This window comes from Oncorhynchus kisutch, linkage group LG3 (assembly GCF_002021735.2).
Source record: "Oncorhynchus kisutch isolate 150728-3 linkage group LG3, Okis_V2, whole genome shotgun sequence".
NCBI classification, from domain to species: Eukaryota; Metazoa; Chordata; class Actinopteri; order Salmoniformes; family Salmonidae; genus Oncorhynchus; species Oncorhynchus kisutch.
Window position 1 is genome coordinate 52,773,691 of NC_034176.2, and position 27,258 is coordinate 52,800,948.

Genomic DNA, 27,258 nt, shown 5'->3' on the forward strand with positions numbered 1-27,258 from the left:
AAAGAGGGAAAATGTGTGGTGTTCCATTCACCTCTATAATGGCATCCAGTTTAAACCAGGCCCAGCTACACTTGATCCCTGAATCCACTTGTTTAACAAGCAACGCACAATTTTCCACTAATTCTCTCATTCTGAAAATGAACCACATCTGTAGAAGGAAAACATTAGTTAACAGATAGTGGTTAGTTCGTTACCTAGTTAACATTTCACACAGATTGCCAGGGTCCAGTAGCAAATAAGGCATTATAACTTGAGGACCGGATTCCTCAAGTTATATCATTGCGAATTGGTTAGGTTACTAATGTTAGCTCATCTGATGTTGTAACGTTAGCTTGCTGACGCGTTAACTGTCTGACTTTATTAGTAAGCTAATTATTTAATCAGATAAGTTGGCTAATGTTGCTCAACATTTCTCTGGCTAGCTAACAGATAATTCGATCCAGCTAGCAAGATACTTAACATTGCTAATACTTGTTCAACAACACTTTCTCCATCACCTCAAACTTTCCAAATGCCAGTAGATTTTCAGTTACAACTCATGAAGTACGCAACATCACAAGAAGGTGCTTAGTATTATTATTATAATAAAACAAATATACACATTCAAATACGAAAACACAGTTATGGGAAGCACAATTAATTGTATATTTTTTTTATCACCCAGAAAACAGTTACATTCCTCCCCAATTAACACTTTAAATTGCCTGAACAGCACCAGATCATCATGAGGAAATTTATTTTGAATTTTGTTCAATCAATATGGCGCATTAAAAGGAAAAGCAGATTTACCAAGCTCGCTGGAAACCCTAGGACAGAGCTTGGGAAACTCCAGGCATCAGGTGCCTGATTGGTGTCACACTTTTGCCCCAATTAACACACCTGACTCCAATAATCAACTAATCACGATCTTCAGTTTAGAATGCAATTAGTTTTAATCAGCTGTGTTTGCTAGGGATTGAGAAAAAGTGTGACACTACTCCAGCTCAGGAGTCGCCCATCCCTGCCATAGGAATCTCAAGAGTAACTAATCCTGTGAACGGGTTTGGCAACTCAGGTGTCTACACTTCAACAGCAAAATTAGATAAGACGGAAGTTTATGCCCTAGCACTACACAGCTGATTCAAATAATCAGCTAAATCATCAAGCTTTGATTTAAGTGCCCTTGAACGGGTTACACTACACAGGCGCACCGATTTGTGTCAGGAATTGCGAAACTATTGGGGCTGTACATGCGAATCCATTAAGTAGTGTAAAGTTTAGATCTAGGCCTAGCATGACAAAGAGCTATATTGTGGAACACACTAAGGAGCCACATTCCTAGTAGGCCTTGTACGACATCGTGATTGATTCAATATCCCCGTTTGGTCACAAGAATCAGGTCAGGCGTTATGTGCCTAGGAAGAATTCGTTACATTCTGTGGACTCAGCAATGAGCTGCGCTGTCTGAGAAAATCGTACTGCATTCTTAAAATTAGCATAGTACGCGTGGCCATCCGGAAGAGGACGCAAATATGACCTATCCTAACAGCAGGATATTATGCTGGCACACGATGGCGGAAAAGTCATTTAAAAAATATTTTGAAATGCGTTTAGGTTATTTTTAAGATTCCCTCATTACCATACATGTGACGTCATCAGTTGTGCTGCTGACTACTAGCGCAGTCCTCCAACACGTTGCAGGACAATGTAAATGTTAGCTAGTAGGCGCCTAGATAGCTCCTGAAATTGTCTGTGTAACAGGGATGAGTTTTTGAATAGCATAGGTTTTTGTTTTTCCAGTAACGCAAACATGTTGGTATGGCGTATTCATCTTACTGCCCGTTGGTTTACATCGCTATTTTACTAGGCTTATCCCAAAATTGCTTGTTTTGATTCAGCCCGGTATAGTAAAACATCGAGATGGACTACTTGTTACAGGTGAAAATAGGCGCCCTCGTGGGTTTGTTACTCCTGACCGTATTTTTCGGATTTATCCCTGCTCGGATGAAGTGGTTCAGAGAAACCAGTGGGACAGGTACGTTTCAGTAGGCAGCCTACAAGTTATACACCAGTTGGCTAGTATCACGCTGTAACCCCATGCAATTCCACACTTGGGATGTGTTGAGCCAGATGGCTCGTTGCTGAAGCATCCGTTGCTTGGTGTCCTTTCCTTCAACCTAAACTATTCGGTTTCCCATCAACGAGGCATATCCGATATCTCTAAGAACAATACCTACGATTCGTGTTGAATGTGTCCTTCACTATCAAATAAGCGGTTTAAACAGGTTTTGATCCAGGGTGTACTATATCCCGCCTGTGTGGGCTGCTATGGCATTGGAGTACATTTATAGGTCACGTGAGAGTAAACTACCACGTAATCTCCCACTTTTACAGACATGAGTTTTTTAATAGCGAAGCACTCATTCAACCAGACACATCTTACGTGTTGTTCCTAGATATGTCTCTGTTGATGGAAACGTTATTTTGGTGAAACCGAATAGTTTAGGTTTGGTTGTTCATGGATGCCTGGGTAGTTGCGGGACGAAGAAAATTACATGCAAGTGTTGTTGCAATGCCTTCATAAACGTGATCAACATCTACTTGTTTGCCAAATCAAATCACGTGTTTGCTGTGAACTAGTGTTTCTTTGTTTCTTCCTTTGGTTTATAACCGCCAAATTACAATTTATCAAATCAAAATGTGTTTCACACAATACTACAGGCACCTTACAGTGAAACGCTTACTTACAAGCCCTTAACCAACAATGCAGTTAAGAAAAATAAGTGTCAAGTATTTACTAAATAAACTGAAAAAAATAAATACATGAAAATAACAAAGATCAACAAAACATTAACTAGGCTATATACGGTTTTATTATTTTTACATTTAGCTCAACATTAAATTACTTCACCAATAGGTAGAGCAGCTTGCTATGGAGCGGGCAAGCTATGTACATGCATTTGACAGGCTAGTGTAGGGTGTGAGATGCAGATTCAATTTCATGGGTGAGAAGAGCGCTGAGCATAAAGCGCTGGGCATCTTGTTCCTAGGACATGCATTATCTGAGTTAGGCCCACAGAATTATACATATGGAGGAGTGGCTTCTATGAAGGAACTTTGAATGTCTTTGAACTTCAGAGAGTTGGCTTAACTAATGTTGCACCAGATCCAGCCCTTGATCATGACTCTGTTCCATTACATTACACATAATTCCACCTAGAGTTTGAGAGCTAGACCAGAGCTAGCTAGTTTGCTAACAGAGCGGCACCAGAATTAAAATAAAAACACATCTTACCTTTTTGTCGTTAATAAATCCAATGTGAAACGCGATAAGTATACTATCCTTAACTAGCATTGAAAAAGTTAATCCATTAATCTCATTAAAAATCTCCCTAATTTCTGAATCATGGTGTAAAGTCAGTAGCTACAGTAGACTATACTTTGTAGGGAGGGGGAAGGGCATGTAGCCTACAAACACACAAGATTTTCTGCTGGCAGGCAGGCCGACACAAATACATTTGGGTGACAGTGAGGGCTTTGCATAGGCACCTTTTTGTGGGACTGGAGAAATATGCTTGGAACTGATTCCTGCTTACAAGCAGCTCAAACAGGAAGTACCAGTGACACACTCAATACGTAAGTGGTCTGATGAAGCGGATGCTAAGCTACAGGACCGTTTTGATAGCAAAAACTGGAATATGTTCCGTGATTCATCCGATGACATTGAGGAGTCAGTCATCGGCTTCATTAAAAAGTGTATTGACGACATCGTCCTCACAGGGAACGTAGGTACGTATCCCAGTCAGAAGCCATGGAATAAAGGCAACATCCAAACTAAGCTAAAGTCTCGAGCTGATGCTTTCAAGGACCGGAACACAAATCGAGAAGCTTACAAGAAATCCTGCTATGCCCTCAGACGTACCATCAAACAGGCAAGCATCAATACAGGACTAATATTGAATCCTACTACGCCGGCTCTGATGCTCGTTGGATGTGGCAGGGCTTGAAAACTATTATGGACTACAAAGGGAAACCCAGCCACGAGCTGCCCAGTGAACCAAACCTACCAGATGAGCTAAATACTTTCTATCCTCACTTCGAGGCAAGCAACACTGAACCAAGCATGAGAACACCAGCTGTTCCGAACAACTTTGATCACATTTTCTGTATCCTATGTGAGTAAGCCATTTAAACAGGTCAACATTCACATGGCTGGATGGATTACCATGATGCATACTTAGGATGTGCTGACCAGCATCTTCACTGACATTTTCAACCTTTCCCTGACCCAGTCTGTAATACCCATATGTTCCAAGCAGACCACCATAGTCCCTGTGCCCAAGAATGCCAAGGTAACCTGTCTAAATGACTATGCCCCGTAGCACTGACGTCTGTAGCCATGAAGTGCTTTGAAAGGCTGGTCATGGCTTTCATCAACACCAGAAACCCTGGACCCACTCCAATTCCCATACTGCCCCAACAGATCCACAGATGGCACAATCTCTATTGCAATCCACACTGCCCTTTCCCACCTGGACAAAAGGAACACCTACGTGAGAATGATGTTTATTGACTACAGCGTTCTACTAAGCGTTCAACACCTATAGTGCCCTCCAAGCTCATCACTAAACTAAAGACCCTGGGACTGAACACCTACATCTGGATCCTGGACTTCCTGACGGCCCGCCCTCAGATGGTAAGGGTAGGTAATAACCCATCTGCTACACTGACCCTCAAGACTGGGGCCCTCAGGGGTGTGTGCTTAGTCCAATCCTGCATTCCTTGTTCATCCACGACTGCGTGGTCACGCATGACTCCAACACCATCATAAAGTTTGCCGACGCCACAACGGTGGTTGGCCTGATCACCAACGACAATGAAGCAGCCACCCAAGTGACAGATTGTTCTCTGCTCCCGCATGGCAAGCGGTACCGTAGCATCAAATCTGAGACCAAATGACTCCTTAACAGCTTCTACCTCCAAGCCATAAGTCTACTCAATGGCTACCCAGATTATTTGCATTGAACCCCTTATTTTATATATATATATATTTAGCTCTGTCTCTCTTGCACAGGCTCGACGTACACTCACTGGACACTAACCACACACCCACACATACTTCACTGACACTCCAACATACACACACATGCATATTGACGGCACACGCATACGTTCACATTCTCTCACACTCCACACACATGCTGCTACTCTCTGTTTATTAATACAACAGGTGTGACCTTACAATGAAATGCTTACTTACGAGCCCGTAACCAACAATGTAAAGTACATTTTTTTATAAAAATGTGGTTGCTAAATAGACTAAAGGGAAAAGAGTAACAGTAACACAATTAAAATAACAATAACAAGGTTATATACAAGGGTTACCGGTACCGAGGCAATGTTCACGGGTTAGTTGAGGTAATTGTACATGAATAGTCACCCATGCACGTTGACTTGGTACAGGTACCCCTTGTATATAGCCTGGTTATTGTTATTTTATTGTGGTACTGTTTTTCCTTTTAGTCTATTTATCAAACAACATTACTTTATTTTAATTTTTTAAATTTTAAATACCCTATTGTTGGTTACGGGCTCATAAGTAGGCAAGGTCAACACCTGTTTTATTTGGCGCATGTGACAAATATTTATTTGAAATGCCGATGCCTTGAGATGGATGTAATCATACCTTGAAGGCAGAACTCAGTGTGTCAGAGTGAGCAATGAGCTGTCGCCCACTCTTAGCTATGATGTGGGCGTGCCCCAAGGGTCAATACTGGGGCCCCTCCTTTTCAGCCTGTACATGAATAATCTGCCTTCTGTCTGTACTGGGTCTGAAGTTCAAATGTATGCAGATGATACAGTGATATATGTGCATGCAAAGAGCAAACAACAAGCTGCACAAGAACTCACTACTGTAATGGTCCAGGTTACAAAGTGGCTCACTGACTTGTGTTTGCATCTCAATGTGAAAAAAACGGTTTGCATGTTCTTCACAAAGAGGGCAACATATGCCACTGAGCCAGATGTCTATGTGTCAGGGGAGAAGCTCCAGGTGGTATCTGATTTTAAGTACCTTGGCATCATACTTGATTCCAACCTCTTTTTTTAAAAAGCATGTGAAAAAGGTAATTGTGGAAACACTTTGTTGCTTTTATGAATTTTGTCTTGCTGCTTTTTGATCTGTCTGTATGGTACGTCTTGCTTGTCCTATGTTGCTCTGTCTGTATGGCACGTCTTGCTTGTCCTATGTTGCTCTGTCTGTATGCTACGTCTTGCTTGTCCTATGTTGCTCTGTCTGTATGCTACGTCTTGCTTGTCCTATGTTGCTCTGTCTGTATGCTACGTCTTGCTTGTCCTATGTTGCTCTGTCTGTATGCTATGTCTTGCTTGTCCTATGTTGCTCTGCATGTGCTCACTGCTCAATGATTGTCTATATTGTAATTGTTTTTAATAACCTGCCCAGGGACTGCGGTTTAAAATTAGCCGGCTGACAAACACAGGCACTTTTACTGAAACGTTGATTAATGTGCACTGTCCCTGTAAAAAATAAACTCAAACAGCATTTTAACCAGTTCCCAAGCTTTTAAAATAACGGTCCTGTTCGGGAACAGTATACCTTTCGTTATCGATTCTGGTTCTGTTCCTCAAAAAATGCTGTTCTTTTCCGGTTTTCGGTTCTGTTCTCTGTACCAGTTCCAACCACTGTAGCTTACAATGGTGTTCTCCAAAAATGATCTTACTTGATACATTTTTTGTGTATATAAACTCAGCAATAAAAGAAATGTCCTCTCACTGTCAGCTGCATTTATTTTCAGCAAACATAACCTCTTGATGCTAGGGGGCACTATTTTTATGTTTGGAAAAATAACGTTCTCAAAGTAAACGGCCTATTTCTCAGGACCAGATGCTAGAATATGCATATAATTGAGAGATTAGGAAGGATAGAAAACACTCTAAAGTTTCCAAAAACGGTCAAAATATTGTCTGTGAGTATAATATTGCAGGCTAAACCCTGAGGAAAATCCAATCAGGCAGTGCCTCTAATTTTGAAACACTTCTGTTCCTATGCATGCCTATCCTCCATTTAAAGGGATATCAACCAGATTCCTTTTTCTTTATTTTGAAAAATGAGCGTGAAAGATCACATTGCGTAAGTGGATAGGTGGGGGCTCTCAGAGTGAGTTTTTGCGCTACAGAGTAAAGCGGCCATTGTTCCTCCCGCTGTTATTGAAAAACCTACACACTCGGTTGATATATTATCGAATATATATTTTAAAAACTACCCGAGGAATGATTATAAAAAAACGTATGGAACAAAAGGAACATTTGTTGTGTAACTGGGAGTCTCGTGAGTGAAAACATCTGAAGATCATCAAAGGTAAACGGTTAATTTGGGGGGGTCAAAATCAAAGTAACAGTCAGTATCTGGTGTGGCCACCAGCTGCATTAAGTACTGCAGTGCATCTCCTCCTCATGGACTGCACCAGATTTGCCCGTTCTTGCTGTGAGATGTTACCCCACTCTTCCACCAAGGCACCTGCAAGTTCCTGGACATTTCTGGGGGGAATGGCCCTAGCCCTCACCCTCCGATCCAACAGGTCCCAGACGTGCTCATTGGGCTTTCGCTCCGGGCTCATCACTGACCATGGCAAAACACTGACATTTCTGTCTGGCAGGAAATCACGCACGTCATGCTGGAGGGTCATGTCAGGATGAACCTGTGACACACCGCCCCAGACCATGACGGACCCTCCACCTCCAAATCGATCCCGCTGCAGAGTACAGGCTTCTGTGTAACTTTCATTCCTTCGATAAACGCAAATCTGACCATCACCCCATGTGAGACAAAATCGCGACTCATCAGAGAAGAGCACTTTTTTCCAGTCCTGTCTGGCCCAACGACGGTGGGTTTGTGCCCATAGGCAAAGTTGTTTCCGGGGATGTCTGGTGAGGACCTGCCTTACAACAGGCCTACAAGCCCCCAGTCCAGCCTCTCTCAGTCTATTGCGGACAGTCTGAGCACTGATGGCGGGATTGTGCGTTCCTGGTGTAACTTGGGCAGTTGTTGTTGCCATCCTGTACCTGTCTCGCAGGTGTGATGTTTGGATGTACCGATCCTGTGCAGGTGTTGTTATGTGGTCTGCCACTGCGAGGACGATCAGCTGTCTGTCCTGTCTCCCTGTAGCTCTGTCTTAGGTGTCTCACAGTACAGACATTGCAATTTATTTCCCTGGCCACATCTTCAGTCCTCATGCCTCACAGCATGCCTAAGGCATGTTCACGCAGATGAGCAGGGGCCCTGGGCATTTTTCTTTTGGTGTATTTGAGTAAGTTGGAAGGCCTCTTTTGTGTCCTAAGTTTTCATAACAGTGATCTTAATTTTTAAGCTTTTAGTGTCTTAACGGCCGTTCCACAGTTGCATGTGCATTAATTGTTTATGGTTCATTGAACACGCGTGGGAAACAGTGTTTAAACCCTTTCCAATGATGATCTGTGAGGTTATTGGTATTTTTACAAATTGTATTTGAAAGACAGGGTCCTGAAACAAGGATGTTTATTTTTTTGCTGAGTTTATGATGTTTTATTAACTGGGTGGTTCGAGCCCTGAATGCTGATTGGCTGAAAGTCGTGGGATATCAGACCCCATATACCATGAGTATGACGAAACATTTTATTTTTGTGGCAAGAAAAAGTATGTGAACCCTTTGGAATTACCTGGATTTCTGCATAAATTGGTTATCAAATTCTGATCTTCATCTAAGTCACAACAATAGACAGTGTGCTTAAACTAATAACACACAAATTATTGTATTCAATATAGACAAGAAAAATACATAATTTAAACATTCAGCGTAATTTGGAAGAAGTATGTGAACCCCGAGGCTAATGACTTCTCCAAAAGCTAATTGGAGTCAAGCGTCGTCTAACTTGGAGTCCAATCAATGAGATGAGATTGGAGATGTTGGTTAGAGCTGCCATGCCTTATAAAAAACACTCACAAAATGTAAGTTTGCTATTCACAAGAAGCATTGCCTCAGGAAAAAAAATAGATCTCAGAAGACCTAAGATTATGAATTGTTGACTTGCATTAAAGCTGGAAAGGGTTACAAAAGTATCTCTAAAAGCCTTGATGTTCATCAATCCACGGTAAGACAAATTGTCTATAAATAGAGAAAGGTCAGCACTGTTGCTACTCTCCCTAGGAGTGGCCGTTCTGCAAAGATGACTACAAGAGCACAGCACAATATTCAATGAGGTTAAGAAGAATCCTATAGTATCAGCTAAAGACTTACAGAAGTCTCTGTAACGTGCCAACATCTCTGTTGACGAGTCTATTATACATAAAACACTAAACAAGAATGGTGTTCATGGGAGGACACAAGGGAAGAAATCACTCCTGTCCCAAAAAAACATTGCTGCATGTCTGAAGTTTGCAAAGGTGCACCTGGATGTTCCACAGCGCTACTAGTACAATATTCTGTGGACAGATTAAACACAATTTGGGGTGGCAGGTAGCCTTGTAGTTAGAGCGTTGGGCCAGTAACCGAAAGGTTGCTGGATCGAATCCCCGAGCTGACAAGGTAAACATCTGCCATTCTGCTCCTGAACAAGGCCGTTAACCCACTATTCCCTGGTAGGCCGTCATTGCAAATATTACATTTGTTCTTAACTGACTTGCCTAGTTAAATAAAGGTAAAATAAAACAGTTGAGTGGTTTGGCAGGAACACACAACACTGTGTGGAGAAAAAAAGGCACAGCACACCAACATCAAAACCTCATCCCAACTGTAAAGTATGGTGGAGGGAGCATCATAATTTGGGGCTGCTCTGTTGCCTCAGGGCCTGGATAGCTCTTTATCATCAACGGAAAAATGAATTCCCAAGTTTATCAAAACATTTTGCAGGAGACTGTTAGGCTATCTGTCCGCCAATTGAAGCTCAACAGAAGTTAAGTGATGCAACAGGACAACAGAAGAAAATACCCTTTCTGGAGTCCTGATCTCAACCCAGTTGAGATGCTGTAGCATGACCTCGAGCAGTTCACACCAAACATCCCAAGAATATTGCTGAACTGAAACAGTTTTGTGAAGACAAATGGTCCAAAGTACCTCCCCACAGTTGAACAGGTCTGATCCGCAATTACAGAAAACGTTTGGTTGAGGTTATTGCTGCCAAAGGAGTGTCAACCAGTTATTCAATTCAAGGGTTCACGTACCTTTCCCACCCTGCACTGTGAATGTTTACACGGTGTGTTCAATAGACATGAAAACATTGTTGTGTGTTTATTATTTTAAGCAGACTGTTTGTCTATTGTTGTGACTTAGATGAAGATCAGATAAAAGTGTATGATCAATTTATGCAGAAATCCAGGTATTTCCAAAGGGTTCACATACTATTTCATGCCACTGTTTGTAAGGGTTGTGTCCTAGCACTCCGCTTTGTGTCTTGCCTAACATTAGCCCTTAGCTCTGGTATATTGGCCATATATCAAACCCCCTTGGGCCTTATTGCTTATTTATTCTATTTGAATTGAACAGACTGAGGTATATTTGGTAGGTGTGGCTTGAAGCAATGCGTGATATATTTAAAGGGCAGTGGCCATGCTGGCCATCCTGACAGCATTCACAAACCAACCCCTCCCCATTTTTCAACTGGTAGTTCAGGACAGCATTTTTCTACGGCTGACCATGCTTTCCACCTGGCTACCCCTACTAGAGGTCGACCGATTATGATTTTTCAACACCGATACCGATTATTGGAGGACCAAAAAAGCCGATACCTCTTAATCGGCCGATTTCTTTACATTTATTTATTTGTAATAATGACAATTACAACAATACTGAATGAACACTTATTTTAACTTAATATAATACATCAATAAAATCAATTTAGCCTCAAATAAATAATGAAACATGTTCAATTTGGTTTAAATAATGAAAAAACTAAATGTTGGAGAAGAAAGTAAAAGTGCAATATGTGCCATGTAAGAAAGCTAACGTTTAAGTTCCTTGCTCAGAACATGAGAACATATGAAAGCTGGTGGTTCCTTTTAACATAAGTCTTCAATATTCCCAGGTAAGAAGTTTTAGGTTGTAGTTATTATAGGAATTATAGGACTATTTCTCACTATACGATTTGTATTTCATATACCTTTGACTATTGGATGTTCTTATAGGCACTTTAGTATTGCCAGTGGAACCGTATAGCTTCCATCCCTCTCCTCGCCCCTACCTGGGCTCGAACCAGGAACACATCGACAACAGCCACCCTCGAAGCAGCATTACCCATGCAGAGCAAGGGGAACAACCACTCCAAGTCTCAGAACGAGTGACGTTTGAAACGCTATTAGCGCACACCCCGCTAACTAGCTAGCCATTTCACATCAGTTACACCAGCCTAATCTCGGGAGTTGATAGGCTTGAAGTCATAAACAGCGCAATGCTTGACGCACAACGAAGAGCTGCTGTCAAAATGCACTAAGGTGCTGTTTGAATGAATGCTTACGAGCCTGCTGGTGCCTACCATCGCTCAGTCAGACTGCTCTATCAAATCATAGACTTAATTATAACATAATAACACACAGAAATACGAGCCTAAGGTCATTAATATGGTCGAATCCAGAAACGATCATCTCTAAAATAAAACGTTTATTCTTTCAGTGAAATACGGAACCGTTCCGTATTTTATCTAATGAGTGGCATCCATAAGTCTAAATATTCCTGTTACATTGCACAACCTTCAATGTTATGTCATAATTACGTAAAATTCTGGCAAATTAGTTCGCAACGAGCCAGGCGGCCCAAACTGTTGCATATACCCTGACTCTGCATGCAATTAGCGCAAGAGAAGTGACATTTAACATGGTTAATATTGCCTGCTAACCTGGATTTCTTTTAGTTAAATATGCAGGTTTAAAAATATATACTTCTGTGTATTGATTTTAAGAAAGGCATTGATGTTTATGATTAGGTACAGTCGTGCAACGACTGTGCTTTTTTCACAAATGCACTTTTGTTAAATCATCCCCCGTTTGGCGAAGATGGCTGTCTTTGTTAGGAAGAAATAGTCTGTTGCAAGAGAAGTGACACATTTTCACTAGTTAAATGAAATTCATGTTAGCAGGTAATATTAACTAAATATTCAGGTTTAAAAATATATACTTGTATATTGATTTTAAGAAGGGTATTGATGTTTATGGTTAGGTACACGTTGGAGCAACGACAGTCCTTTTTCGCGAATGTGCACCACATCGATCATATGCAATGCAGGACACGCTAGATAAACTAGTAATATCATCAACCATGTGTAGTTAACTAGTGAATATGATTGATTGATTGTTTTTTATAAGATAAGTTTAATGCTAGCTAGCAACTTACCTTAGCTTCTTACTGAATTCGCGTAACAGGCAGGCTCCTCGTGGAGTGTAATGTAAAGCAGGTGGTTAGAGCGTTGGACGAGTTAACCGTAAGGTTGCAAGATTGAATCCCCGAGTTGACAAGGTAAACATCTGTCGTTCTGCACCTGACCAAGGCAGTTAACCCACCTTTCGTAGGCCATCATTGAAAATAAGAATGTGTTCTTAACTGACTTGCCCAGTTAACCTCTTGATCCTATGGCTGAATACTGCCCGCTTTGGAGGAAGTGCGTGCCCATAGTAAACTGAAAATATTTTTTCCCAAAATTGCTAATATATGCATATAATAATTATTATTGAATAGAAAACACTCTAAAGTTTCTAAAACCGTTTAAATTATGTCTGTATGTAAAGCAGAACTTCCAGGGCAGCCTTCTCCTCTCAACAGCAAAGTTGGGTCAACTTTGACGTCATCGCCCCCACCCTTCCCAACCAGCTACGGATCCAGGAATAGTTTGTGTGTTCAGCGCGATGTCTGCTTTCAAATGACGCGTCCTTTGTTAGAATCTAGCGCGCCCCCGTCCTTTGGCGGGCGAAATCATTCGGGTCACACGGAAATACAGGCACTCTATTGCGCGCGCTGGACACTTTTTCCATGAAGCACCAATTGACTTCGGTTTATCTGTTAGCGCTGATCTTTGTTTTACACGATTAAAGCATCCTAATGCTCGATTCTGCACTTAGTTTGACCAGTTTAGTCGACATATAATATGTAATTTTGAAGTTTTGATGCGCAAGAGTGCGGGACCAGAAGTCATTTTGGGTGCATTTCAGCTGAAGCTGTTAGCATATGCTAATACAGAGACGCACAACTTGAAACCAAACGATGTATTGGGTAAGTATAACTCCTTCCTCGTCTTCTGATCGAAGAACATCAAAGGTAAGGGAATATTTATGTGGTTCATTTTGGGTTTCTGTGCTCTCCAAACGTAGAGGAGACATACAGCTAATATCTGAGCGCCGCCTCATATTGTAGCCTAGTGAACGAATTCTGTAACGTTAAAAATAAATGTAACACAGCGGTTGCATTAAGAAGAAGTGTATCTTTGTAACTATATGTAGAACATGTATATTTAGTCATGTGTATTGCTTGTTATCTGACGTTATCTGTCGGAGCTATCATAATTTCTCTGGACATTTGAGTAGCATTTTTCAAAAATCTTGTCATTGTAAACAGAGATTTATGGATATAAATAGCATATTATTGAGAAAAAAAAAATGTATTGTATAACATGTCCTATTACTGTCATCTGATGAAGATTTTCAAAAGGTTAGTGAATGATTTATTTTTTAATCCTGCTTTTATAATTTTATATTTTCTGGGACAAAATGGCCGCCGCAGGTCTTTTGTTTCGGTGGTGGTCTAATATAAATGTGTGGTGTGTTTTCGCCGTAAAACATTTTAGGGTAGATGAACAAGGTGTTTATCTTTCATTTGAGCTATTGGACTTGTATAGGTGTGGAGGTTAAATATTTCGCATTTTGCGTTATGGTAATGAGCTGAGCCTGTAGTCACGCTCCCGGATCCGGTATTGGTAGGATCAAGAGGTTAAATAAAGGTGTAAAAAAAAATCTATAAATCGGTGTCCAAAAATACAGATTTCCGATTGTTATGAAAACTTCCAAATCGGCCCTAATTAATCGGCCATTCCGATTAATTGGTCGACCTCTAACCCCTACTCCGGGCAGCATTTCTGCACCCCCCACAGCAACTTGCCCAAGCCTCCCCCATTTCTCCTTCACCCAAATCCACAAAGCTGATGTTCTAAAAGAGCTGCAAAATCTGGACCCCTACAAATCAGCTGGGCTAGACAATGTGGATTTCTTTCTAAAATGATCCACCGCAATTGTTGCAACCCCTATTACTAGACTGTTCAACCTCTCTCTCGTATCGTCTGAGATCCCTAAAGATTGGAAAGCTGCCGCAGTCGTCCCCCTCTTCAAAGGGGGTGACACTCTAGAACCAAACTGTTACAGACCTATATCTATCCTACCGTGCCTCTCTAAAGTCATCGAAAGCCAAGTTAGCAAACAGATCACTGACCATTTTGAATCCCACCGTACCTTCTCCACTATGCAATCTGGTTTCCGAGCTGGTCATGGCTGCACCTCAACCACGCTCAAGGTCCTAAACGATATCATATCCGCCACCGATAAAAGACAATACTGTGCAGCCGTATTCGTTGACCTGGCCAAGGCTTTCGACTCTGTCAAACACCGCATTCTTATCGGCAGACTCCACCAGACCTTAGTTTCTCAAGTGACTGCCTCGTCTGGTTCACCAACTACTTCTCAGGCAGAGTTCAGTGTGTCAAATCGGAGGGCCTGTTGTCTGGACCTCTTTGCAGTCTCAATGGGGGTGCCACAGGGTTCAATTCTCGGGCTGGCTCTTTTCTCTGTATACATCAATGATGTCGCTCTTGCTGCTGGTGATTCTCTGATCCACCTCTACGCAGACGACACCATTCTGTATACTTCTGGCCTTCTGGCTATATACTTTGGACACTATGTTAACACACCTCTAGATGAGCTTCAGTGCCATACAACACTCCTTCCATGGCCTCCAACTGCTCTTAAATGCAAGCAAAACTAAATGCATGCTCTTCAACCGATCGCTACCCTCACCTGCCCGCCTGTCTAGCATCACAACTCTGGACGGTTCTGACTTAGAATACGTGGACAACTACAAATACCTAGGTGTCTGGTTAGACTCAACTCTCCATCCCAGGCTCACATTAAGCAACTCCAATCCAAAATTAAATCTAGAGTCGGCTTCCTATTTCACAACAAAGCCTCCTTCACTCATGCCGCCAAACATACCCTCGTAAAACTGACAGTCCTACCGATCCTTGACTTCGGTGATGTCATTTACAAAATAGCCTTCAACACTCTACTCAGCAAATTGGATGAAGTCTGTCACAGTGCCATCCGTTTTGTCACCAAAGCCCCATATACTACCCATCGCTGCGACCTGTACGCTCTCGTTGCCTGGCCCTCGCTTCATATTCGTTGCCAAACCCACTGGCTCCAGGTCATCTTAAAGTCTTTGCTGGGTAAAGCCCCGCCTTATCTCAGCTCACTGCTCACCATAGCAGCACCCGCCCTGTAGCACACGCTCCAGCAGGTGTATTTCACTGGTCACCCCCAAAGCCAATTCCTCCTTTGGCACCCTTTCCTTCCAGTTCTCTGCTGCCAATGACTGGACAAATTGCAAAAATCACTGAAGCTGGAGACTTATGTCTCCCTCACTAACTTTAAGCATCAGCTGTCAGAGCAGCTTACCGATCATAGCCCATCTGTAAATAGCCCACCCAACTACCTCATCCCCATGTTGTTATTTTTTGTTGTTGTTGCTCCTTTGCACCATCTCTACTTTCACATCTATCACTCCAGTGTTTTAATTGCTAAATTGTAATTATTTTGCCACTATGGCCTATTTATTGCTTTACCTCCCTAATCTTACTCCATTTGCACACACTGTATATAGATTTTTCTATTGTGTTATTGACTGTACGTTTGTTTATCCCATGTGTAACTCTTGTGTTTGTCGCACTGCTTTGCTCTATCTTGGCCAGGTCGTAGTTGTAAATGTGAACTTGTTCTCAACTGGCCTGCCTGGTTAAATAAAGGTGAAATAAAAAATAGAAACGGCACCGTACTGATCACATCCTGTTTGTTCAGCACAGTTTCCGTTCAATTGAACGTTCCAGAAAGTTAAAAAAAATAATGAACGCGGCCCTGCTTGGAGTCAGAGGTAAATGTATTAGTGCAAACCGTAGCGCAACTTTTTGCAACGGAAACTAATAATACATTTGTATTTGTAGACAGAAATCAAAGGTCTTAATATTGTGAGCAACCATATCATTCTCATTTTTATTAAAAAGGCCTAGAAACAAGTGTTTCTTATTGGACAAGTTCAGGTAGGTCCCTCACAGTTTTAGCCCATTTGCCAAAGTTTGGTTTCTAGTGAATACATCCCTGCTTTTTAACTTTCTCTTTAGGCCCAGTTTTCTCTGTATGTCACCTGTCAATATATATTATACAGTCGTGACCAAAGGGTTTGAGAATTACATAAATCTTAATTTTCACAAAGTGTGCTGCTTCAGTGTCTTTAGATATTTTTGTTAGATGTTACTATGGAATACTGAAGTATAATTACAAGCATTTCATAAGTGTCAAAGGTTTTTATTGACAATTACATGAAGTTGATGCAAAGAGTCAATATTTGCAGAGTTGACCCTTCTTTTTCAAGACCTCTGCAATCCGCCCTGGCATGCTGTCAATTAACTTCTGGGCCACATCCTGACTAATGGCAGCCCATTCTTGCATAATCAATTCTTGGAGTTGGTCAGAATTTGTGGGGTTTTGTTTGTCCACCCGCCTCCTTGAGGATTGACCACAAGTTCTCAATGGGATTAAGGTCTGGGGAGCTTCCTGGCCATGGACCCAAAATATTTATGTTTTGTTCCCCGAGCCACTTAGTTATCCCTTGTGCCTTTTGGCAAGGTGCTCCATCATGCTGGAAAGGGCATTGTTCGTCACCAAACTGTTCCTGGATGGTTGGGAGAAGTTGTTCTCTGAGGATGTGTTGGTAACATTCTTTATTCATGGCTGTGTTCTTAGGCAAAATCGTGAGTGAGCCCACTACCTTGGCTGAGAAGCAACCCCACACATGAATGGTCTCAGGATGCTTTACTGTTGGCATGACACAGGACAGATGGTAGCGCTCACCTTGTCTTCTCCGGACAAGCTTTTATCCGGATGCCCCAAACAATCGGAAAGGGGATTCATCAGAGAAAATGACTTTACCCCTGTCCTCAGCAGTCCAATCACTGTACCTTTTTCCAGAATATCAGTCTGTCCCTGATGTTTTTCCTGGAGAGAAGTGGCTTCTTTGCTGCCCTTCTTGACACCAGGCCATCCTCCAAAAGTCTTCGCCTCACTGTGCGTGCAGATGCAATCACACCTGCCTGCTGCCATTCCTGAGCAAGCTCTGTACTGGTGGTGCCCCGATCCCGCAGCCGAATCAACTATAGGAGACGGTCCTGACGCTTGATGGACTTTCTTGGGTGCCCTGAAGCCGTCTTCACAACAATTTAACCGCTTTCCTTGAAGTTCTTGATGATCCGATAATGGTTGATTTAGGTGCAATGATGACGGCACGTGTTTCCTTGCAGATATCCATGATTGGTTAGAGGAAGAACAATGATTTCAAGCACCACCCTTTTGAAGCTTCCAGTATATTTTTTTTTAACTCAATCAGCATGTCAGAGTGATCTCCAGCCTTGTCCTCATCAACACTCACAACTGTGTTAACGAGAGAATCACTGACATGATGTCAGCTGGTCCTTTTGTGGCAGGGCTAAAATACAGTGGAAATGTTTTTGGGGGATTCAGTTCATTTTCATGGCAAAGAGGGACTTTGCAATTAATTGCAATTCATCTGATCACTCTTCATAACATTCTGGAGTATATGCTAATTGCCATCATACAAACTGAGGCAGCAGACTTTGTGAAAATTTATATTTGTGTCATTCTCAAAACTTTTGGCCAAGACTTTACACTATGACTCAGGGCATACCTAAAACAATGAAGGACCATAACGTTTACTGTGATAAGAGACTGTTTAATGTGTGCCTAAATTGTATGGGCCATTCCTATCCCATCCGCACCATGGGGCGGCAGGTAGCCTAGTGGTTAGAGCATTGGACTTGTAACCGAAAGGTTGCTGACAAGGTAAAAATCTGTCCTTCTGCCCCTGAACAAGGTAGTTTACCCACTGTTCCTAGGCCGTCATTGAAAATAAGAATTTGTTCTTAACTGACTTGCCTAGTTTAATAAAGGTAAAACAAATTCATTTTAAGCCCGCTTTTGTTTTTCTATGGCTGATTTGCCAATGAGTCGTTTTCACTTCTGTTTTTGTGCAATGATGAGTCGTTTTCACTTCTGTATTTGTGCAATGATTATCTCTGTTGCTTCTCTCTTGTCCTTTAAGCAGAGGGTGACATTAGGAGCTATCATGGCCGTTTCATTTCAGTGCTCCCAGAGTGTTTGATTGCACATCACTTCCCGTTTGGTAGATGGCATCCACATGTTTAACAGTAGTAGCAGCTACTCTTTGGAAGAATATGTCGCAATAATCAAGAACAGATAATAAGGTTAGGATTAAAGAGGTCGACTGAATAATCTGCTTCCTACTGCTTAGAGAAAGGCACAATCTGTTTCTGTAGAAAAAGCCAACTTTGAATCTTAGCTTCTTAACCAGCTCGTCTGTTTTTTTTAAACGTCAAATCCATATCAATCCGAATGCCTAAGTATTTATATGCTTGGAGAACCATCAAATGAGTGAACATATAGTTCATCTGAAAAATTCTGAGAGTTTGTATTTCGTTTTGCCTGTATGAAGCACACGTTTTAAATCCGCAAGGGATTACTGCATAGCTATAACATCTGACTAGTTTTGTCACAGCCAGATCAATAGTTGGGGCAATAGCATACATAATAGTTTCAGATTGACCAATGGTGTTTATATAAATAGTGAAGAGAACAGGTCCCAAAATCACCCCCTGTGGTACACCTTTATGCACTTCAAGAAATGTAGTCATGATGGCCTGACTTCTGTCACTAAGATAACCATGAAACGGCGTCAGAGCTCAGGCTCAACATATTCAATAAAATAGCATGATCAACAGTATGAAAAGCTTTTGACAGGTCCACAAACAAAGCAGCACATTTCATTTTACTGTCTAAAGCATTGACAAGATTATTAACAACTAAAATGGTTGCTGTAATAGTGTTATGCCCAGGCCATTTCTCAAATAAAGAGCAAAGTTGTACATTTACAAAGGATTCAAGAATCTTAGACAAGGAATCCTTGAAATTTGATCAGTATTAGATCACTACAATCCCCACCCTTATGGAGTGGCAGCACAAGAGCTGATTTCTATATTTTTTGAATATTTCCTGATAAATGTTAAATAAAAAAACGACAATGTTGTTGAACCATCCTCAGTTTTCTCCTATCCCAGCCATTAAACTCTGTAACTGTTTTAAAGTCACCATGTTTAAAGTCAACATGGCCTCATGTTGAAATCCCTGAGCAGTTTCCTTCCTCTCCGGCAACTGAGTTAGGAACGATTCCTGTATCTTTGTAGTGACTGGGTGTATTGATACACCACCCAAAGTGTAATTAATAACTTCACCATGCTAAAAGGTGGGGTAGCCTAGTGGTTAGAGCATTGGACTAGTAACTGGAAGGTTGCAAGTTCAAACCCCCAAGCTGACAAAGTACAAAAAAATCTGTCGTTCTGCCCCTGAACAGGCAGTTAACCCACTGTTCCTAGGCTGTCATTGAAAATAAGAATTTGTTCTTAACTGACTTGCCTGGATAAATAAAGGTAAAAATAAAATTTTAAAAAGGGATATTCAATATCTGAATTTTATTTTAAAAATATATATATTTTTATTTTTTTTGCCCATCTACAAATAGGTGCCCTTCTTTGCGAGGCATTGAATAACCTCCCTGGTATTTTTGTATTTGAAATTCACAGCTTGACTGTGTGGGGTACAGAAATGAGACAGTCATTAAAAAATCATGACTGTCTATTATTGCACACTGTGAGTCCGTGCAACTTTTATGACTTGTAAGCACATTTTTACTCCTGAAGTTATTTATTTAGGCTTAACAAAGGGGTTGACTACTTATTGACTCAAGACATTTCAGCTTTTCGTTTTTTTTTAATTTGTCAAAATAAAACATAATTCCACTTTGACATTATGGGTTATTGTCAGTGACACAAAAAAATCTAAATTTGTTCTATTTTATATTCAGGCTGTAACAACAAAATGTGGGAAAAGTCATTAAACAGTAGCATATTTTGATCATGCAGAAACCCATCGGGTGGTCCTGAGTTTCATCAGCTGTTTTGCCGGAGGCGTCTTCCTGGCTGCCTGTCTGTTGGACATCATCCCAGACTACCTGTCGGACATCAATGCTGAGCTGGACGCACGGAGGGTGGACGTAAGTGTCTTCTGTCTGTCAGCAACATCACAAAGTGTCATTGATGCCTGGCCACACCCCCATCCCTTTGTAAAATTACAAAAAGCTATATGATTTATCCATGGCACAAACCAATGTATTAAGGGAAAGTAACAGTTATAATTTAGTTCTACTGTATCTGTAAAACATGGGGAAATGTGCTAGTTAGTGTAGAAGTTATTAATCCACAGGTTCATTACCTGGTGATGTGTTAAGGACTACTTACTTGTGTATATACACTGCTAAAAAAAATAAAGGGAACACTTTAACAACACAATGTAACTCCAAGTCAATCACACTTCTGTGAAATCAAACTGTCCACTTAGGAAGCAACACTGATTGACAATACATTTCACATGCTGTTGTGCAAATGGAATAGACAACAGGTGGAAATTATAGGCAATTAGCAAGACACCCCCAATAAAGGAGTGGTTCTGCAGGTGGTGACCACAGACCACTTCTCAGTTCCTATGCTTCCTGGCTGATGTTTTGGTCACTTTTGAATGCTGGCGGTGCTTTCACTCTAGTGGTAGCATGAGACAGAGTCTACAACCCACACAAGTGGCTCAGGTAGTGCAGCTCATCCAGGATGGAACATCAATGCAAGCTGTGGCAAGAAGGTTTGCTGTGTCTGTCAGCGTAGTGTCCAGAGCATGGAGGCGCTACCAGGAGACCGGCCAGTACATCAGGAGACGTGGAGGAGGCCGTAGGAGGGCAACAACCCAGCAGCAGGACCGCTACCTCCTCCTTTGTGCAAGGAGGAGCAGGAGGAGCACTGCCAGAGCCCTGCAAAATGACCTCCAGCAGGCCACAAATGTCCATGTGTCTGCTCAAACGGTCAGAAACAGACTCCATGAGGGTGGAATGAGGGCCCAACGTCCACAGGTGGGGGTTGTGCTTACAGCCCAACACCGTGCAGGACGTTTGGCATTTGCCAGAGAACATCAAGATTGGCAAATTCGCCACTGGCGCCCGGTGCTCTTCACAGATGAAAGCAGGTTCACACTGAGCACATGTGACAGAGTCTGGAGAAGCCGTGGAGAACGTTCTGCTGCCTGCAACATCCTCCAGCATGACCGGTTTGGCGGAGGGTCAGTCATGGTGTGGGGGGGTGGCATTTCTTTGGGGGGCCGCACAGCCCTCCATGTGCTCGCCAGAGGTAGCCTGACTGCCATTAGGTACCGAGATGAGATCCTCAGACCCCTTGTGAGACCATATGCTGGTGCGGTTGGCCCTGGGTTCCTCCTAATGCAAGACAATGCTAGACCTCATGTGGCTGGAGTGTGTCAGCAGTTCCTGCAAGAGGAGGGCATTGATGCTATGGACTGGCCCGCCCGTTCCCCAGACCTGAATCCAATTGAGCACATCTGGGACATCATGTCTCGCTCCATCCACCAACGCCACGTTGCACCACAGACTGTCCTGATGAGGAGCATGCCCAGATGTTGTAGGGAAGTCATGCAGGCACTTATTTTCCACCATAATTTGCAAATAAATTACTAAAAAAATCCTACAATGTGATGTTCTGGATTTTTTCCCCCCTCGTTTTGTCTGTCATGGTTGAAGTGTACCTATGATGAAAATTACAGGCCTCTCTCATCTTTTTAAATGGGAGAACTTGCACAATTGGTGGCTGACTAAATACGTTTTTTGCCAAACTGTGTATATCCCTAATCCTTGGCGTTTATTTAAACAGAACTCTTACTCTTGTTGTTTTCCCCTCTATCTCAAACAGACCAGCTTCCCCCTCCCAGAGTTCATCATGGCTGCAGGCTTCTTCACTGTGCTAATCGTGGAGAGGATCGCTCTGAACTGCAGACAAGATGCCATGCAAGGGTCAGACCAGGAGAGAGCACCTCTGATGCAGGCCAATGGGCACAGCCATGGGCACGGGCAGGGGAAAGCCTCGTCCACCAACCTGGAGGGTAGTGCCCATCATGTCCACATGGACCTCCAGGCCCACTCCTCCTTTCGCTCGTTCATGCTCTTTTTCTCGCTCTCCCTGCATTCTGTGTTCGAGGGCCTGGCCATCGGGCTTCAGACCACAGACTCAAAGGTAGGTGCTGGAGAGCGAGCTGCACTTAAATAGCACAATAGGTCCATTTCTTTTAGCTCGCCCGGGGCACATATTAAACCATTATGTTGGTCCTAAAAGGGAAATCTCTGCCCACATGTGGCACTGGGTCAGCTAAAACAAATGCACCCATACATTTCAAATGCATGCCAATACTTTCCAAGTGTATCTTCAAATAGATTCCAATAATATTAAACTACTTCTTTCTTCAAGTGAAAATACAATTTGTATTATTTATACTGAACAGAAATATATAAACGCAACATGCAACAATTTCAAAGATTTTACTGATTTACAGTTCGTACAAGGACATCAGTCAATTGAAATAAATTGGATAAATCTATGGATTTCACATGACTGGGAATACAGATATGCATCTGTTGGTCACAGATGCCTTAAAAAATAAGTAGCGGCATGGATCAGAAAACCAGTCAGTATCTGGTGTGACCACCATTTTCTTCATGCAGCGCGACATCTCCTTCGCATAGAGTTTATCAGGCTGTTGATTATGGCCTGTGGAATATTGTCCATTTTCAATGGCTATGCGAAGTTGCTGGATATTGGCAAGAACGATGATAGGAAACAGAGAGAGTCGGGGTAGCCTATAATTAATACATTCGAGAGTGCCCATCCTTGCAATTTAAAAGGCCGTACAATTTCAATTCTGCATAATGTAACAGCAGTTCATAAACAATACAATGGGAAAGTTGAAATGCTTCAGTTTGCTGCCATATGACTGGATACACATTTATCTCCAACCATTTATAAGGTCAAATATATCTAAAACACCTGCCATATTTAGAATTCCCAAATAAGTTACTAATTTACTTAGCTCTCGTCATGTTGTAAATTACAGTGCGGGGAATTTGGTGTTATTTCTATTTTGGGGGGGGGGGGGGGGGGGGGAATAAAGTAGATATTTCTAACCCGTGCTTTTCATGTGATGTGCTCTTCGACTTTATCTTCACAGACCGTTCTCCTTTTCACTGTATTGTCCTTTGTTGGTATTCAGGGCAGTCTCTTTCCATCACAAAAGCACAGTGAAGGTTGTTGCTGTGCTTAGAAGGGGAAAGCCCTAGGACAACTCTTTCCAATCACCCGTAGTGTCAGGAGGTTTAGAGTTTCTTGTTCATTTATACAATGTAGAGAGGCAGAGGGAAGTGAGAGACATGCCTTATTTCCATGCACTTTCGCCCACATCCTCAGTATAACATCGCTCACACAGCATGCACCATGTCAGCGGATTATAATGGCAAAAGGTTCTGAGATATTTTACCAAAAGTCAATACACTATAAAGACATGCAAGTTTCTGACACATTGATTGACGTGAGCACTCACTGTGGTAGAAAGAAGAGGAGTGGGAAAGACAGGAATGTAACTTTTAACTGGTAAAGGGACATTTACATTCAAATCAAAAGTTGTCACATGTTTTCAGATCTCAAACATAGTCTGATGTCATGTCCACATCCTATGTAATTGGTTGTGTAGATCCAGCTATAGCCTCAACCCCAAATAAATGGAAAAGAGCAGCACAGGGAATCTGGAAATTATATTTTTTCCATTTATTTGAGATTGTGGACTATAGAAGGGTCGTATTCATTTGTACACACCGTAGCAAAAATATTTTGCATTGTCGCAAAACACTAAACATAGCGAAAGCAAAAAACTAAATATAGCAAAAGCAAAAACACGTGTTTCTTATTGGACAAATTCAGGTAGGTCCCTCCCTGTTTTGGCCCATTTGTTTCGTAGTGAATACGACCCTGGATCTACAAAACAGATGGCCTGGTACGCAAACTTAATTTGATATTAGACTACTTTGAGGTCTGAAAACATCTGACTACCGCTTTCCCTGGTTGATCAAAGACCCTTATCTGGCTTGAAGTGACAGATCTATTTAGGCTAACCTGTTAATAGACTTTTCAAAGAATTATAAATGAGAGATGTGTAATTTATATACCAGTCATTTCTATAGCTTGTGTTGATCTTATACAGCTGTCTTCATCTTACTGCGATGATGAAAGTGAAAGGATGTAGGAGAGGAATTTAACCTCTAATCTTGTTTTCTCTCCATCCTATCCAGGTATTAGAGATCTGCATCGCCATTGTGGTCCACAAAAGCATCATCGTGTTCAGCCTGTCGGTGAAGCTGGTGCAGAGCGCGGTCCCGCCCATGTGGGTTGCGGCCTACGTGGGCGTCTTCGCCATGATGTCTCCGCTGGGCATCGGAGTGGGCATCGGGGTTATCGAGGCTCAGCTGGCGGCAGGCGCTCTGATCCAGGCCATCCTGGAGGGGCTGGCGGCCGGGACCTTTATTTACATCACCTTCATGGAGATCCTGCCTCACGAGCTGAACTCCCCAGAGAACCAGCTGCTCAAGGTGTTCTTCATCCTGTTGGGCTTCAGCGTCATGGCGGGCCTCACCTTCCTGAGCTGAGAGGATGTCACCCACTGGAGCAACTGACCTTGCAGGAATATGGGTGTGGCTCATATGAATCACGGGACTTGATGTTCTGTACTAGGGTCGCCATAATGGGAGATGTCTCCCATTATAAACATAAAAACGGTCCCGTTTTACTGCAGGGTTGATGCAGGGGAGATTACAGTGCCCGTGTCTGGCTGTGACACTTTTATTTGAGGGTCACAGCTGTCCTTACTCAGTATTTTTGTTTTTAAGGGTGATTGACACTCATTGGTATTTTTTATCCTGCTTTTAGCATAGATTTTAATTTCACAGCCAAGGATGGTAAGACAGTTTTTTTGTTTTTTTTTGAACTTTTCATGATTTCAAATAGATTATATTTAGTTAAGTAATACTTTTTAATTTGGTTGTTTTAGCACTGGAAAAATAATAAGCACACAGAATGTGGCAATATTAGTTGTTTATCCTGTGGCATACATACCAGTGGTTATCTTAAAAAAATATATATATATTTTCTTTTAACAATCGCTGTTTGTAACATTTTTCACATAACTGAAGATCACTGAAAAAAGTGCTGTTCATACTGACATCATGATTGCCTGGTCCCTTTGGCAAATGACAGGTGTGGCAAGGAGTGGAATGTTAGCTAAAAAGACTTGTATCCAGACTAACATGATATCTCTTAATAGTCAAATGAATCCGTCATGTCAATATCTCATTATGTATACAGGTTAAAATGTCAATTGCATCATGTTTACACTTTTGGATGTGTGCCCACAGTTAAGTTGTGAGTTAAATTGAAGTATTAAATGTTTTATCGCCATTGTGGAACGAATTGTTTTCACCTTGGGAACTATACGATGCCTTACAAATAAAGATTGTTTTATTGTCACACAGCGGATAGATGCAGTGAAATGTGTTTTACAGGGTCAGCCATAGTAGTACGGTGCCCCTGGAGCAAATTTGTGTTAAGTGCCTTGCTCAAGGGCACAGCAACAGATTTTTTTTTTATAAGACAAACCATTGTGACCAACATGTTAAAGAGAGATTGTTATTTTAACGTGCTGAAGTTGAACTTCTTAACCTGTGTTTTCCTGACTCGGTTCCTCGTTGTGTTGATAGTTTCCCTACCCCAGCCATGAGTCATGTTTCTGTTGTGTAATCAAAGTTTCAAATTTATAACAACACTATCTCAAGTGGCCCTCAGCTTCCTCTTACTCCTCCATTCTCCTCTCTGACACTGTTGCAGTAAAATAATGATTAAACAAGTTGGCTATGATTTGTTTAAAGTGTGTGTCTATTGTGTATGCTTTTGCAATATGCACTCTCATCACGATTACCAAGAGAAGCATGATGGGGTTCTATTTTTAGGTGGGGGGTAGGCTGCAAGGGTTGAGATTGTGATGTTCTGCCTGTAACTTGTGTCCTGAAATGACTGGATGGTCTGACTTTAATTGGGCTGTCTGTAAACACAGTGTCCCCAAACCTATGTACTAGATGTAAACTAGAGTAAACTAAAAAAGAAACGTCCTCTCACGGTCAACTGCGTTTATTTTCAGCAAACTTAACGTGTAAATATTTGTATGAAAATAAGATTCAACAACTGAGACAAACTGAACAAGTTCCACAGACATGTGACTAACAGAAGTGGAATAATATGGCCCTGAATAAAGGGGGTCAAAATAAAAAGTAACAGTCAGTATCTGGTGTGGCCACCAGATGCATTAAGTACTGCAGTGCATCTCCTCCTCATGGTCTTCACCAGATTTGCCAGTTTTTGCTGTGAGATGTTACCCCACTCTTCCACCAAGGCACCTGCAAGTTCCCGGACATTTCTGGGGGGAATGCCCTCACCCTTCGATCCAACAGGTCCCAGGCGTGCTCAATGGGATTGAGATCCGGGCTCTTCGCTGGCCATGGCAGAACACTGACATTCCTGTCTAGCAGGAAATCACGCACAGAACGAGCAGTATGGCTGGTGGCATTGTCATGATGGAGGGTCATGTCAGGATGAACCTGCAGAAAAGATATCACATGAGGGAGGAGGATGTCTTCCCTGTAACGCACAGCATTGAGATTGCCTGCAATACCAACAAGCTCAGTCCGATGATGCTGTGACACACCGCCCTAGACCATGACGGACCTTCCACCTCCAAGGCGATCCCGCTCCAGAGTACAGGCCTCAGTGTAACGCTCAGTGTAATTCCTTCGACAATAAACGCGAATCCGACCATCACCCCTGGTGAGACAAAACCGCGACTCGTCAGTGAAGAGCACTTTTTGCCAGTCCTATCTGGTCCAGCGACGGTGGGTTGTGCCCATAGGTGGC

The 27,258-nt window shown here is 42.1% G+C and overlaps 1 protein-coding gene across 1 annotated transcript; it reads left to right on the top strand.

The window, feature by feature from the left end:
• The first annotated feature begins 1,180 nt into the window (after nt 1-1,180).
• Nucleotides 1,181-26,218, top strand: LOC109884673 (zinc transporter ZIP1). The gene is made up of 4 exons (XM_020476613.2): nt 1,181-2,014; nt 20,284-20,414; nt 22,168-22,488; nt 24,591-26,218. Exons 1-4 carry the CDS (start codon nt 1,900-1,902, stop codon nt 24,942-24,944), a joined length of 921 nt encoding a protein of 306 aa, XP_020332202.2. The 5' UTR covers nt 1,181-1,899; the 3' UTR covers nt 24,945-26,218.
• Nucleotides 26,219-27,258: the final 1,040 nt, after the last annotated feature.

Excerpts from the sequence above, each read along its gene's own strand:
- LOC109884673 (XM_020476613.2), top strand. The coding sequence starts at position 1,900 with ATGGACTACTTGTTACAGGTGAAAATAGGCGCCCTCGTGGGTTTGTTA. Across the intron at positions 2,015-20,283 it reads CAGAGAAACCAGTGGGACAG|AAACCCATCGGGTGGTCCTG; the intron begins GTACGTTTCAGT and ends TTGATCATGCAG. Across the intron at positions 22,489-24,590 it reads TTCAGACCACAGACTCAAAG|GTATTAGAGATCTGCATCGC; the intron begins GTAGGTGCTGGA and ends CATCCTATCCAG.